Source organism: Malurus melanocephalus, unplaced genomic scaffold (genome assembly GCF_030028575.1).
Source record: "Malurus melanocephalus ecotype Western Australia unplaced genomic scaffold, MMel_1.1 scaffold_8, whole genome shotgun sequence".
NCBI classification, from domain to species: domain Eukaryota; kingdom Metazoa; phylum Chordata; class Aves; order Passeriformes; family Maluridae; genus Malurus; species Malurus melanocephalus.
The window spans coordinates 2,291,801-2,308,365 of record NW_026623240.1 but is presented as its reverse complement, the minus strand read 5'-3'; the positions used below and the strand labels follow the sequence as shown (position 1 = coordinate 2,308,365).

The window sequence follows — 16,565 nt, the reverse complement described above, 5'->3', positions numbered from 1 at the left end:
AGGAAAATCTACTGTTGTGAAAAGCGTAATAAGAGTTACTGTTTACTAAACATTGCTTTTAATTAGGCACATAATGGTAATTTACACATATTTTCGAAAGGCAAGGAAACGGTGTGGGGAAGGGAAGAGAGAATATGAACTCTTCCAAGTGGAAAAGGGCAACTACAGGATTATTTCCAGCTCCTGAGTACAAGAACGATGAAGATTTATAAGAAAAAACAAACTCAGGATTCTACAGAAATGTAAACGTCCTTTTAAATTCCTCTTCACACTGTTACACAACACTGAAAATCTACTGCTTTTACTTTGAATAGTGAAAGGTCACTATTTATACCAAATTTATCACTACTCATGCATTTCCTATCCTTCCTCACTCTTCTCCTAGCAAAGAACTCTGTTCACATCTGGGTCTGTTTAACCAGTGATTGGAAATTTAGCCTCCTGATTTCCCGTTAAATACTAGGCACAGGAAAACAAATAGCACTTGTTTTTCAGTGAGTTTTGTCAGTCATCCAAACCTAGTGCAAACCATAGAACAGCCTGTGGTTTGGTGGCAGTGACCCAAAATATGTGAACCATATTTTCGTGAAGTGAGCGGAATAAACCAGCAATTGGATGAAGTAATAAGAACATGGCTTTTTTTCTTGTTASAAATACAGAAATTATTAATAATTAAACTCTTCATTCTATCACTTAGTCTTCTTTACAGATTTTATTATATATTTTCAAATCTCAAGCTTAGAGAAGGTGATCTGTTTTTGTATTTATCACTACTAACCTTGCCTCTTCCATTTCACTAACACACACGTTTATTCCCAGTTCTTGCAAGTAAGGTTATTTGTTTGCACAAGTGCTTTCTTATCCATAACTCTTCTCATTCAATTGCCTAGTAACTAACTCAGAGAAAGAGCTGAAGCATTACTTCTTAAATCATATATTATATAAAATAACATATGTAGATATTTAAGGAGGCTTTGGATCAATTCTAAAAGTGAYTTCTAACAGGAAATCACAAAGGATTGGGAACTTTCTTTCATTAATTTAATTCTCACTACTTTCACTTGCTGAGTAAAGCCATTCCTAGGCTATAAAAGCAATTGAAAAAGTTACCAAATATAAAGAAAAATTACTTGCTGAGTAGCACCTATAAAACTCTCTTTCTGTGCAGTTTCATAAAACTTCTGGTTTTCTGCCAAGACATGTTCTCAATAAACTAGKTTTAGGAAGGAGAGAAATGACGACTTGATGGGAAGGAAGGAAACTATTTTGCTGTATGAAAACTTCAAAGTGGGGAGGTGGAAGAGGTCTGGTAATGCTTTTCTGAAATACTGACCTGCAACAAGATCACAGGAAAAAGCAGTTTCTACTGTAGTAGAAACTAGTAGTTGTCTAGCTTGCATAAAACTAATCTGTCGTAATCTAACCAGTCTAACCACCAGTGAAGATGTCCTTCAACTTCCTCTCCCACTCCTCTAATACAATTTTGGCATTTATTCCCTGCTGAGGAAAAAAAAATAAAATGTAGCACAGATGCCAAGCATTCCCCTTGCTGAACTGAGCAGAGCTTCCCACCCATGTAGTACTCTTCAGAATGATGAGCCCATGAACATTTGAACAGAAAATGCCCAATTCCCAAATCGTTGTACTTCTGTGACATGTAGTCACATTAGTCTGATTGTATATTTGTACATGCACCAGTAATTAAAGTGATGATTTACAATTACTTAGGCAGTTCATGCACTAACCCATTTCAGGTATTTTTGGATTGAAATGCCATGACACTGTAATACATTTATTTTWAACATGATGAAAATAAAATCAATACTTAGTTTACTAAAATTGCAATAAGTTTGCAGCATCACCCATCAATATACAACAACTCATGCAGAGTCTTAAAATAACCCTGTCCATGCTCAGTGTRTTGTTAACACCACACTAATAGACACCTAGACACGTATGCCTTTCTCTTTCTTGTACACACAGAAAATTTTTGTCAGGTTTTTACCAAGATGCCCAAATTTTCTCTTAAGACTACTCRCTAGTGTTCTTTCTGATTTATAGATGGGGAAAGCACCGCAAGAAGCAAAATGACAACACAGGCAACAGAGCAGTGAAGAACTCCCCTTAGAAGCCATGCCCTGTTATGATTKCCCCCAAAGCAGTGTCACTCTGTAAGAAGCACTGTGCATCCATTCAGTGCCACTTTGGAAAAAAACTCTTCAAAACATGACATTTAAAAAATTCTGATGCTAACCCAACACAAACTTTGGTTTGTTTGGGACATGCTCCTTCATTTTGACGATAATTTATTCCACTGAGAGGAACAGCCACGGGTAGACATTCAGTGAAAATGAAACCATGAGCTGTTTCCRTGAAGATAAAGCACATGACAAGCCAGTGATTGAAACTATCTGCATTACACGATAAAAATAAGTGCAGAAGCACAAGTATATACCAAACCTACATTTTTATACTGAAAACATGGTCACCAAGAAAGCAATTTGTGCTTTCCCCTATATTACAACCATGAACCCAAAGCCTGGATTTTCTCCCACATTCATTTTAAACTGATAGAGGACCAGGCCGACGGCAAAAATCCAAGCTTGAGCTATGTGATAAGAAGTTAAACTCCAGCCCAACTCAGTAGTATTGTATTTTCCCAGTCTTTTGGATATGTGCTTTAAACTTTTTCATCCTTCCCTGAGGCAGCTTAGCTTTAATGGAATCTCAAACAATGAATTCACAGAGTGAAGGAAACAGACCATTTTGCTAATGAGAACACTGAGAATACAAATCCCTAACTCTACCCTCTGCTCCAGYACAGCCACCATTTAAGCTCCATGTGCTGTGGTTTCTCTACCTCTACAATGTTATGTATAGCACCTCTACTCAAATTCATCATCTGCTCATATCCTGGAATTACCTCTATTAGAAATAACTTTGGAACATACAATACAATTAATTTGTAATATTTAGTTATTTAGTTACTCAAAACACATCTACCTGYAATAGCTTGAGTACTTCATTAAGATAATTCATGAGGAAAGAAAAAATGCTAATATTAAAAAGAAATAAAGAACTAGGACTTGACTAWTGGTTATATAACACTTTCACTACAAACTTTGACCTGGCTCTAGCAGTGTGGTCTTTATCAGCAGCAAGTCCCAGAAGTTGTCATTTAAACTTCTTTACTTACTCTTCTAACTAGGACTCAATCAGTGAAATTCATTGCAGTTCATACTTTACATACAGTACATKAATAAAATTGTGAATGACTGCATTGTTTGAAAGGCCTGAAGGAAAAGCTGGGAAGTCAATGAATATCTTGCCTGAGGCTTCCATAGAGACAGACACAATAGTTATGACACTCCTATGGTATGCATGCCACAGATTTCCATTTTGAGCATAGAATTCACAGGCATTAGAAAAGGTTTTTTTTTTTTTAAATTTGAAATCTTCTATGATTCAAAGTMCCCAATTTTCTGTTTTGGCTATACATTCAAGGAGACTGAACAAGTCAGAGCCACAGAGCTAAGTATTTGTAAACAAGGGCCAAGGAAGCACATTGCAGGCCTTGGAGCTGCTTTTTACAGTCCTAGGGTCACCTGTCTGGAACTCACTGAAGGCTCTGGCTCAGAGACAGGGAACCTCACTGGTGCTAGGGTGGAAGCAGTATGTCCCCTTGCCTTACCCAAAACAAGAGCCCTTGATTCTGAAAAGGGACAACCTTTTTTAGGACMGAGACCACCACAGGGGTTGCAAACTAGCACAGCTCAACACAGGCAAACAGCTCCCATGCAGAACTGGAGCTGCTTGACCTCTATTTGGTATATTGCMCCTGCCCCAGGTGCTGCTAGGACTCCACAGTTTTCATGTTTTCCTGATACATGATTCTGTGCTCTTTTTTTTCAGAAAGGTTTTGTGAAAATARTGTATTTGTCCTTGTGAGCAGAACAGAATTGTGGAAAAGAACAGATGATGACCACACTTAAGAGTTGTTCAGGCCACAGCCTCATGGCTTATCATCCCAAGATCCCTTAGCTACTGAGAAACTGGGTTATGAAATATGTCCTGTAAGAGACTGCAGTTAGCTTATGTTTACAGCAAAAATATTGTCTTAGGGAGAGAACACAAAGTGAACTTTCAGAGTGAGAGGAACCACAGGGACTAAACTGGGAGAGGTAATGGTGGATCAGTACCCTGACATTCTGCAATCTCATTCTTCAAGCTCTTTGTAGGGAAGAAAAATAGAAACCTTAACATGGTGGAAGGAAAAATACATCAATTCATTTGGCACTTAAGGAGATCCAATATTGTTATGGAGAGCTATTCAGATGGATTTGGGATGGGTTAACATTGAGAGCCAGCTTACTCCCTTGCAACAAAAAGGCAAGCTCCTGTATCTGCTGAGCTCATGGCAGCACCATTGTCCCAGCACCACAGGCTGGCAGGATTGCACAAGGCACCATGTTCAGCCCTTAGCATGACCAGCAGAGATTAACAGATAGAGTTTTGAGAGGAGGGATGGGTCTCAGCAGACCACCTCTCCACTCCCAGAGCAAGGCAAGAGGAGAGGGAAAATCCTGGGTGCAGAGGAAGAACACAAACTAGCTGAACAAAATCCAGTTGATAAGAAATGGGRGTGACGATGCATTGTAGGAGAAGATCAAAACTAAACTGAAAATAGTCCAAGGTTTTATTATCCTATAAAAGATCCTACTTCTTTAGTCCACAAGAGGAACGAGGACTTGTTGCACTGTTGCTCTGCATGTTGTTCCTCAGCCATTTTCTAAGCAGACCAGAACTGGCTGCATGAAGGACATAACAGGAATGGTCAACAAGAAGATAACAGTCACAAGTCTCCAAAACATCAATGAAAAACATTAAATTGTGAATACTTTAGAATGAAAACAAGCTCATGTTCTCTGCACCAATCAGTAATACACTGTAGTGAAAACAGGACAGAGTCCTTCAAAGTTCAAAATATCAAGGGTACTCCTACTCTTATACCTTGATGAGAGGAAAAAGAAAAACAGTTCCAGAAAGCTTGCAGTGTCAAGCAAGTGATAGAATTCTTGGTGCACTTAACAGTGCCACCACCATAGCAGGTCAACTGAGGGAGCAGCGTCCCTTCTCAGTGTTCTAATGTTGCACCACAGTCCACCTTCCCATCCTGCTGATGGGGTGACACAATTAAGCTCACACTGGGTGTAGCAGAAACAGTCTTGCCTGACACTGTCAGCTGTGCTGGAGGAGCAAAATTAAGCCCTATAAGGATACAGCTAAAAATAATCAAGTGTAGTTTTGCAATTAGAGTTGAATATAGTGAAAGCTGCAACTTTCATAAAGACAACTCATGATTAGACATGATGTCACGCATTAAAAATTTAATCCAAACAACTTGTCTGTTTCACTACAAATAGCAAACTTGAATGTCCTGGCAAACTGTAAGGACATGATTTACAAATACTAGGTAATATTTGGATCTCACATTATAAGCAGAGCTCCAGTCTTTCTGAGAAACAAAAATGACTTCATTCTGGGCTTAGCTGGGTCATTTCAATAGACCCAAGCTTCACCAGAGACATAAACCGTAACTGGACATATTAAGCTCAATACATASAAATTTTTGTTTTGGTCACAGACCACACAACTAGCATCCACTCTTAAAATTCCCAATTGCCTTGAGGCTTTTTGTTTTATGGTACTATTAGACTTCCAGTCAGGACTGGGAATCTGTTACAACCTCACAGCTTTTTGAACTCAAATGGCTGTTAATATTAGTAACTATATGATGTGTAGATTCTGAAAAAGCAGGTTTGCTTTCTTTTCCTTAAATTCACATAACAAGTAATTGGCTACTTTTTCCAAACTGCTTTGCCCTACCACCTAACTGTTCCCCAGAGCCCTACAATGAAACTTGACCCCCTGTTAACTTGTTTTTTTAATCTAAGTTTRAAAAATTTCCAAATGAATGCCATTAACTCCATGCCTTATGTGACAAGCAGCGATGATACAGAGCAGGCCAGAGGACTATGTACACTTACAAAGAAAACTCTTTGGATTCCAGGTGCCAGTCTTTCTGTTTTTAGCTTCCAGACCAAAGGCAAAGGAGAGTTGAGAAGAAACACCAAAGGCTTCTGGTGAATATGCACTGATGAAATTGGATTCAAATGTAACGTGACCTACAGAAAAAACACAGAAATATGTKAATACTTCCTGGAATTTGAAACAATGAATCAAAGGTAATTTTGATATATATTATGACTTTYAGCATTCAGACCTCTTGACTCGAGATTATAGACTAATCTACTTCCACAAAAAAGCAATCAACGGAGTACAGAGAATATAAAATATGAAATGGTTAACGTTTGTGCTCTTTGCTTGTAAAGCACTGCTAAAAAGAAAACCTTGGCAAATGCTGATGAAAAATAGCTTATGCAAAAGGTCAAACCACTAAGCTGAGAGTTGGAGAACAAGGAGATAAAAAGAATTGCAAAGCAAACTCCGAATTCTGGTTTCTAGATGGTAGCCTACAAAGCTGGCTTRGAGTATAAAACCTCATCTGCTGATTCTATTAAGGGCATAAATCTAGCCTGCAAAACAAATAAAACTAAACAAACAAAAAACAGGAGGAACAAATCCAGAAACAAGAGCGAGTACTACACTACTTTATGGAAGGAATTCCAAAAGAAATTTTAACATACACTAGGGAAAATAAATGCTTGTGTTCAGAGACTAAAAAGATACGTAGGGTAAGTGACCCCAGGAAAGTGGACATCATGGAAGTGAGGCAATTTGTTACAGGTGGTTTTGAAGCAACCAGTCTGTGGCTGCTGGAAGCCCCTCCTGCCCAGCTCCTCACATCCCAGTTCTGCTCTTCTAGAAAAGGGTTCAGTGTTAGACAAAACCATAACCAAACACAGGATAGAACAGCCTGTCCATTTTTAGCACATAACAACTTGCAATTGATATTACAGTGGTTTTGTGGCACCTAATATTTAGCTTGATACTTCATCCCATGTTACAGGAAGAAACCTTTAGTGTGCAATGGAGACATGATCTACCACCAAYTGAACAGGGAAACTGATGTCACACAATACCAGTGACAAGCAGGTTCCCTGGCAGACAATCACAGCTCTTCCTAAAAAAACATAGAGGAAGCAAACAGGAACACAACCACCAGTYTGAATGGTGGCAAACAGAAAGGAGCACACAGATAATTCAGAATTAACTCTGTATCCTGCTAGAGAACTCGAAATTTGAGACAGAGAAGAGCSACTATGTATAGCTCACTACATGATTCTTTTACAGTAGCAAACAACCATTAGTTTAAAGTAAATGAAGATTCATCCAGTAAGCTAAGTAGATGAAAGATACAGATCAAATTGAGAACTGGGTACCTATTACTGCTGAAAACCTTTAAAAAAAAAAGTTAGGGTGGGGTGGGTTTTTCTGTTGGTTTGGGTTTTTGTTTGTTTGGTTTTTTAATTTTCTTTACTTCCCCTTGGAAAGTTCACCATCACTATAAAGTGAAAGCCAAGCCCTGGTCTTGGGTCTGAGACACCTGGAGGACAGAAAAAAGGCCTTTTTCCACTACTTAAGAACTTACAAAAAAACTAGCAAATAGCCGGCTGTGCAGAATGCACCAGATTCTGAAATGCTATTGACTGAACATATGTCCAGCCCGCACAGTGACAGACATCAAATACCACACGCACACCTCTGGGAGCACCAAGGACATCCCTGTCCTCCTCTTGGTTAAGCTTGATTAAAACCTGTTGGAAAATCGAGTAAATCGGTATTTGAAGTAAAACCAAGCTGCTTTAAAGAACGAGCTCCCCTCCTGGGCAGCAGCTGGGCAGTGGCAGCCCTGCCTGCAGGAAGGCCAGCCAGGGCCACCTTCTGCCCTCTGCAGCCACCTCTGGCACCACCCGGCCTCTCCGGCAGAAGACACATTTCATAAAGAAAACACTAAGTACCACAGACTACCAAGAACCACATTTCTATCCATTTTCTGCCTCTAAAGAATCAAATACCTCGTTTTAGGAAACTGCAGGGTGCTAGTGAGAGGACAGAAACCTGAAATGCCAAACAGAAATGGCTTTACTGTATCAGCTATAGAGCCAAAGTAGTTCTGTTACCTGAAAATAGGAGAGAAATTATTCATTTTACAAGACTCCTGCTTTGTCATTCCATCTAGAAATAGGTGAAAGTAAAAAGGAAAAGGYGTTTAGGACCACTGTTTAGCAATTCACAGCAATTAAAAAGCTTTCATCAGTTCTTGTGGGTTTTTAGCTGTAATCACTGCTAATAACTAATAAGCTGTTTAAACTATTAAATATAATTACTTTGCTCCGGGCTTATGTTTTCTTATAAAACAATAAAAATACTGCAATCTCAGTTTAGTAAAGTAGCCCAGTTATATCTTTTGMAGTTCTGATCTTGCAAATGAGTTCAAATTTTATTTTGAATTTTATTCAGCTTCAAATGGCATTCAGTGCACTTCCATGCCCAATGATAACTTGTTTCCTTTGATCCTAGATATTGATGAAATTACTTACATAGTTTATATGTTTAAATAACCAAGAGARAGCCAGTAACAATCCTCTTGCACTGGCCAACAGGAGCACTCAGCTTGGGCTTGCACCCTGGCTGTGTTTTGGTTAGAATGTAAAAGATATAGCTCTTATTAGAAACTTAAAAAAAATTCTTGCCATTTGAAACCTCTGCTATTTATTAAAAGCAGGAATGATATGATACATTTAACACACTCTGAAAACTTTATCTCAGAAACAGCTAGGCCAAGTCCTTTGGATAATAAGGAAATGGAGAAGTATCTCCGTTTCAACTGATCTMAGATTCAAATTTATTCAAAGCCAACATCCATCAGACAAGACAGATGTTTTAGACTTCATGAAGCTTTCTTCCTGTTGTTTTAGTCACATGAGAGAGCAYAGAGCAATCATAGTACCTTAGTGAGAAAATAAGAGRTGCTTCACAACTGSATCTACTATCACACTATGTAGTTGYTATTCCCGTAGGCTTTGAAAATTAAAGACATATATAATACACATGTGTTATTATTTRCATACATGCATGGAAATAATCAACCAAGTTTGAGCTGTATGCAGAAGTGGTGATGTATCTATCCATGTCTTTGGCTGAAACTGTAGGATAAGTTATACCACATACCGAAATTTTTCTACATTTCTGCCTGTAAAGTGTGGATCCTTGAGAAAACAGATCCTCTTTCAACATCAAATCAACCTTTTTCATAACTAAATTAAATGCTTTTGTGGAATTTTTTTGAATATAGGTAATTCTGCATTACTGTACTCCTCCGTTTGCTCACGACAAAGCAACAAAATGCATATTGCAGAACAATTCATATCCCTACTCCTAAACTTGAGAAAGAATATAGTTAATGTGTGGTCAAACAATACCAAGAGAAAATGAAACCAGAATCATTAGATGGACTTGGGCATTTTTAGATCACCTAGTCCATCTAAAAAGCAGCTGTTATTGCTTTGCCTGTGTTATTTTAAAAACATCTTAAGAGACAGCACATGAACCAAGCAGACAGCAGCATGACAATACAGGAAAATAATTCAATGTGGTCCAACACATTCCTCRCTCCCAATGAAGGGCTCATTTGATCACTGAGCTGTTGCTCAGCCAGCATTTTCATTGTGCAATCAAAAGCTAGGCCAGACCTTCTGGACACGTGTGTCAGCCATGTCCTCTCAGCAAGGATCAGCTTCAGCAGCTGGTTTGTCAGAGGAAGCTCCCCTTCCAGACTCACGTCTGGCCCCCTTTGGCACACACTCCTCCAAATAATACATGACTAACTTGTGAGGAATACARCAGTTTGGTCATAGGTGAAAATTACAGACTAAAGCAATTCTGAAAACCTTAAAACAAAACCTACTCATTCCTCTTTAAAAAGCATTGAAGTGTGACTGGGACATGAACCCCAGAGAATTCGTGTCCTATTTGCTAGAATGCATTTTCCCTTCATGGCACAATGTCCATCAGAGCTTCTCTGGCATTGCTCAGGATCAGCTCTGTAGGGTCTCATGCTGGGCACCGCTGGCTGCACATTCTGCACACAGTTCCTTTAAGGTCTCCAGCAGCAGCAAGGTTAAGGCGGCTGCAGAGCCCTCTGTCCCCAGAGATCACAGTTTCATGGAAGGCTGAGTATCACCACAGAAACCAACTACAAAAACAGTCCACGGGCTCCTGCCCCGGCACTCTGGTAAAGCAATTTGTACTATGTGAAAGGCAAGGACACAAATGCTGAAAACTGATCAAAGTAAACGCTGCTGTTAAAAGTACCATTTTGTTTTGCTGACTTCAAGGCATCAAATCACAGGCTCTGTGTTTTGTTCTAAAAAGATGAAAGTTAAGTGCCAAGGATTTGTAAGGTTGAATTAACTATTCCGCCATGAAGACCTTTAGATAAATTCATAGCACATTTACCAAAACAGCCATTACAAATCTGTGCTAATAAGCCAGGACAAAATATGCTGCGCTGCATTGAACTACACTGCCTAGTCTTGGACAGCTGTTCTCTAAAAAGGAAGAAAAAAAAGAAATTTAACTCTCAGATCACRTAAGCACATTTTCTGACTCACAAGTGATGCAGTGAAGATGGATTTACCTTAACTCATTACCCTGCTGCAAAGATTAACTCATACAAAGCAGGCAAAATTTAGAGCTGAAATCTGAAAATTTATACCTATCCCTACTCTAAGTGTTCTCACTCCTTGTTAATACAATACTTACGGGACATAATTTATTCTGGCATTGCAAGTCAAAGAGATTAGTATGAAGAAAGTTAGTTTTACAGTTCACTTTTTCCTATTGATATTAACCAATATAGGAGACTTGTAATTTCTACTTAAATTCACTTGAAAAAATATAACGCTGGTACACCAGCCATAAGAGAATTCAGTCCAAGATGAATCCATTAGTCTACCTCAAGTGGTGGGATCTGGAACTGCACGACTTCCCAGAAGTATTTATCAATTACTTTGAGAAGGATACTTTTTAAGACAAAAGTAAAGAAGTGTATTCTTCAGACAGGGACCATGAATTCAAAATGGAATACTGTTTTCTCCTTCCCCTCATACTTTTGCTATGCTCACTGAATATTGTGTTACAGATTTGATACCCAGCCAGCTATAGTAGATCACAATGCCCTGCTTTCCGGAGCCAACAGTTTCTGAGAGAGAGTTTGCTGATTTTTCCAAGAAATTCAAAATATGTTCACATGGTGTTACTGCTCGAAGATAACTTTGCTTGAAGGGTTACATATTTGCATTCTTAAAACCAAATGATTGTATAAGCACGTTTCTAAAAGCACACGAGATCCTAATGCTTCCCTTCTGGGAAGGTTCTCCAATGCAGACTCTTTGTTCACACAGAACAAGCACCAGTTTTTGAAAACTCACCCCAGCAATGAGACAGAAGATCTTAACAGTACCAAACAAACCACTAACTCCAGGAAAACTGCAATGACCTTACAAGCAAGCACGTGTACCCACAGACAGTTACTTTTTCTCCCACAGGATCCACTGTTTGCCACCTTCACAGCCCTTGCCAGGGACACACCATGCCACCTTCTCTCTGCCAGACCAGGACTCATGCAKGCTGCTTGGGCAGGGACCTGTCCCTTTGGAAGAGAGCAGGGTGGGGGCTGTGACACATGAGGCATGAGGGAAGGAAAGACCTTGTGTTGCTTCCAGGATGAAACACAACTCAATCCTTAGGGAGTGGATCTGAGTCTCTGGTAGCATCTACCCAGGTGCACAGGGGACTGAAGTTTATTTCCAAGTCTCATGTAACACTCTTAATTCTAAAATCATCCCTTTTCTTATTTTATCCTAAATACATGATTGCAAAGAGACTGGCATTGCCTGGACCTTCTCGCCCACACAGTAYCGAGAGAATCAGATTGACTAAACAGCAGTTGTAGCTCAGCTTTAAAAATCTTGGGAAAGATTCACCGCTGGCATAATTCCACCAATGCTACTGGCATTAAACCAGAGACTGTTGTGGTCCCATACGTGACTTCATACAAAAGAGAATATTATCGCACAATCTACCACCCAGACTGGAAAAGTAGGCTCCACGAAAAAGAAGACAAGAGAACAAAAAATTTGATAAGGACTGCCCAACTAGGACCTATGGCCCACTGCACTCTCTTCATTAAGAAGTACTCTCAAAAACCTTTGACCAAAAGGTGTTTGAGAAGTCCTTTTCCCCCCACCCCTGTCTGTCCTGCAATAGAGGCTAAAGGTCAGGGTGTGCTGTGCTAGACACAAATAGCTTAAAAATCAAGTCCTGCAGTATGTGAACATGCCAACATCCACTAACAAACTATTCTGAATTATGCATAATGTTCCCATTATTAATGATTCAGAGGAAAAATCAGAGAATCACAGAACAAGCTGAGTTGGAAGGGACCCTCAAAAGATTATTGAGTCCAACTCCTGGCACTGCACAGAAACATCCCCAAGAGTCACACCATGWGCCTGAGAACGTTGTCCAAATGCTTCTTGAGCTCTGTCAGGCTTGTTGCTGTGACCACTTCCCTGGGGAGCCTGTTCCCATGCCTGACCACCCTCTGGGTGAAGAACCTTTCCCTGATATCCAACCGAAACCTTCCCTGACACAATTTCAGGCCATTCTCTCAAGTCCTGTCCCTGGTCACCACAAAGAAGGGATCAGTGCCTGTCCATCCTCTTCCCTTCATGAGGAAGTCATAGAATGTGATGAAGTCCCCCCTCAATCTCCACCTCTCTMGGCTGAACAGACCAAGTGACCTCAGCTGCTAAATGGCAGCCCCAAAACACGAGTTCAAGGCGTGAACTAAACAAAGCTCCCTACACCTTTCAGTAGGGATAAGATATCACCCTTGAGTCTGGCACCTGTTGTATGCAGAGTATCACACTGTTTTTAAGGAAAATCTAAAGTCTATCATCAGAACCAGAGAGAAAAYTGACCTGGCCATCCACTGACTTGGTAGTTGTGTCCAACAGTTGGATGAGAGAGAGAGTCCTTTAGAACAAAAGCCTAAGGGCTTGCAGCATATTCAAAAACATCTGTAGTTTTCCCTCAGTCTAAGCTCTGGYGCATTTCTAGCCCTAAATATTAAACAACCAAGCTGATGATCTGTGTAATAGGATGGAACTGCAGCACATTTGGGTCTCCCCACGAGGAGATGTAATTCAGCTGCCTGATACAACAGAACTAAAAAAAGCAAACTACAAGCAAAATTTAGTACTACAACATTATCAAAGGCATCATGTGCAAGATGAGTACAGTGGTATGCTTTATGACACTAAACATACTGCTCTGCTTCTCGCAGCACAGTTGTCTGTGTCTGGTGCATAAATGGTGAGTTACTGCACCACTGATACTTTCTCCTGAAAAGTGCAAGAGTAGGCAACTACGCTGGTAATGTTTTACTGGAGTGCCTCTCCAGAAAGTACCACAGCTCACACAGTGTCAGAAAATTCTGACACAAGGAGACATTACAAAGTAATGCTTCTAACTTCATGAAAATGTTGGACTACCTCTGCCCACAGTTTGGTCACATAATTTATTTTCAGACAAAAACATAGCCAGTTAATTTCTGGTGTTCCTTAATTGTTATTCTATGCTGGAGCTGCCAAATGCTAATCATTTATGCAAACACCTACATAATACAAGYTATTCCTGATAACTTGGCAAACAGGTAGGTCAGTTATTGGAGTCCTATTTGTGAGAGAAAGTGGTATTACTTTCACAGTGCAAGAGTAATAAAAGAGCTTGAGGGTTTGTATCAGGACAGAACACAAAGGTTAATAACTGAATTACCATAAGTCATACTGAGAGAGTTAGTTCTGTGACAGTCATCTTGAAAGTACAACCCAAAGAGTTTACTGATAAATTTTATGTAGATATCATACACACACTGCCTATGTTAGGTTCGTTTACCTAAATTATACAAAATCCCGCTTTCCCTGTGCATATATATTTCAATTCAATTTTCACTGTGTTCTGTATTACACAGCTTTGAGAACTAGAATTGCCCTGAAAAACACTCTTCAAAACCTTCTGTCTGTAGTAAAGAAAGCAGCGTCTGTATAAGCAGTTCTGCTCAACTCTGCCATCTGTTTGGTTCAAACGGCCACTATAGAGAACAACATAAACATGAGCACTCATGACAAATGTTGCTCCAACATCTCACACACACATGSGTGAGCCCTAAGCTAGACTGGAACCTGACCATGGGATTTGTGATATAAATGGAGTGGAAATATTATCACATCCTTCATTATCTTTTCCTGGGGAAAGTAACTACAGACAAAGCAGTAATTTATAAATACTTTAAGACATGTCAGAGAGAAGCTTTGAGGGAACTGGAAACCATGAATATGAATCATAGTGTATGATCAAAAATCAACACACATCTGCCTGAAAGAAATGTGTGAGCACATGTGCACGGTGYGCTTACATACACAAGCCATGGAGAGACAGGAAGAGTCCATCCAGTAAACAGCAGCAGGAGCCCTCTTGCTTTCTACAACCCTGCAACAGCACATCAGTACCTGCAGGCACTTGCATCAGAGGAAAACAAGAGTCCCATTTACAGCTTCMAACACGACATTTTAAGCAGCAGTCAGCAAAATCAAAAACTGCGAGCAACCAGAAAACTCATAGTGACATTTTTCCTTCTGAACCCTTTAGCGTTCTGTGGTAGGCCTTGGCATGGCTTCAGACACTGCTCCACACAGCTCTCTGAACTCAGAACAGGGCTCACTTGCTGCACACAGCAAACAGTCCCATTTCTAAAAACGGAAAATACCAAGGGTTTGCACAGCACTTTCCAAGTCATGAGATGTCACTGCTGCCTCTTTAAGGGCAGACACGCATCAAGCCACGCTCCTGCAGGATGCCCAGCTCTGTACAAACAGGCTCCTCTGGCCAACACAGGACTTCCTCTGGCAGTTCTGGTAGGCAGAACTTGAAATGACTGCCAAATCCAATGACCAGCAAATCCCGAGCTGGCTAAAAACAACGCGCAAAGACTGCAGTCCAGACAAACAAGATGAAAAACCCACATTAAAAAAAGACGGGATTTTATGCAAGCACAGATGCCTCAAAGTGCTAACAAAGAGAAGAGGGGGAAGAGTGTTGTGAGGGCTTTTAAAAAACAAGCAAACGCTACTTCTTAAAGATATGGCAATGCCATGTTCATCAATCAAGGCAATTAAGACATGGATGTCATTTTAGTATATCAGTTGCATGGGAGTTGCAGCTTTCAGCCGACATGGAGTTATCTGAGAAAGACATTGAATGAYTATGATTTCTGTGGAGCATGCTGCCCCTATCTTTAAGGTTTTGTGAGACCCATTATGTGCTTCATTTCTGATTCAGTCCAGTGCTCCAGCTGGGCTCTCGGTCAAGGCTGTGTGTAAAGGGAGTAACAGCAGCCTGCAAAACCACCCTGGCGAGCCAGTGGAGCTACCACAAGCTGTAGGCAAGATTTGGAAATGACCCAGGATCAGAGATGCACGGGATGAGGAACTCCTGCTTTCCAAGCAGAAAATACAGGGTGTTCCTGGAGCACGTCTGCCACAGTGTCAATCACAACTTGACTCTCTGACCTCCCTGGCACAGAGCACTGGTAGAAGCAGTAATTCATCTGGACTTCCCATTCTCGATCTTCTTATGCGGCACCCTTCCCTCTCAAACCACCATGCATGAAGATTGCAATAAAAAGCAGTAGTCAGCCTCAAATCTAACAGAGAGGCTTGCAGGTGGCMAAACTCATTTTCCACTGTCATTCTGCGTGCCCCATATGACTGATCATGTTGCCTCTGCACAACTTCATGAGCCACACATTAAGGAACAAGAATTAACAGGTGAGGCGATCGAGTGGACCTTGACGGGCTCAGCATGACAGGAAAGCTGGACACTTTTAGAGGCAGAAGGTTCAAAATCCCTGTTCACACTTGCATTGAAACCTGCAGGCCTGCTGCCATAGCTGGAGATTCACTACTGCTGCCAAGYTAAGGTGGTCAGAAAGTGAAGAGGCAAGGGAAGGAAAATACCCTTGCAATATTCCGATTTGATCTGTACCTTGGTAGAAACACAGTGCTTTGTTTTATCTCTCAAAGCTTCTTCTAAAGCAGTAACTATTTTTCTTCAAAGCAAAGGCCTTTGACCTACCAGAAGTACTAAACACACCCACGTGCAGCAGCACATACCTATTCAAACAAATGAATAGGTAACAAAATCCTCACTAACTCCAGCTGTCAAATAACAAACCTTGAACTCCCTTCCTGCCTGCTGTCGGCACATGACCTCCAGGCCCTCTCTGACCATGGCTCTGGTGCTGCAGGTCAGCATGTTTAAAATACACCCAGAAAGTGGCCCCTTTATCTGAGCTGAATCTCAAGGCTGTTCCTGGATCTCTGGAAGCCTGAGCATGAAACAAAACATTTTCCCTGACATAGCCCTGGGTAAGGCTATTGTAGAACTTCTGAAAACAGTTAACATAAGCACACTTG

The 16,565-nt window shown here is 40.4% G+C and overlaps 1 protein-coding gene across 1 annotated transcript in view; it reads right to left on the bottom strand.

Moving 5' to 3' along the window:
* Positions 1–16,565, bottom strand: part of TGFBR3 (transforming growth factor beta receptor 3) — a 106,793-nt gene that overhangs the window by 41,971 nt on the left and 48,257 nt on the right. Inside the window, exon 4 of the mRNA XM_057374106.1 lies at positions 6,048–6,185. Coding sequence (XP_057230089.1) covers positions 6,048–6,185 — 138 coding nt within the window. The remainder of the gene's footprint in view (positions 1–6,047; positions 6,186–16,565) is intronic.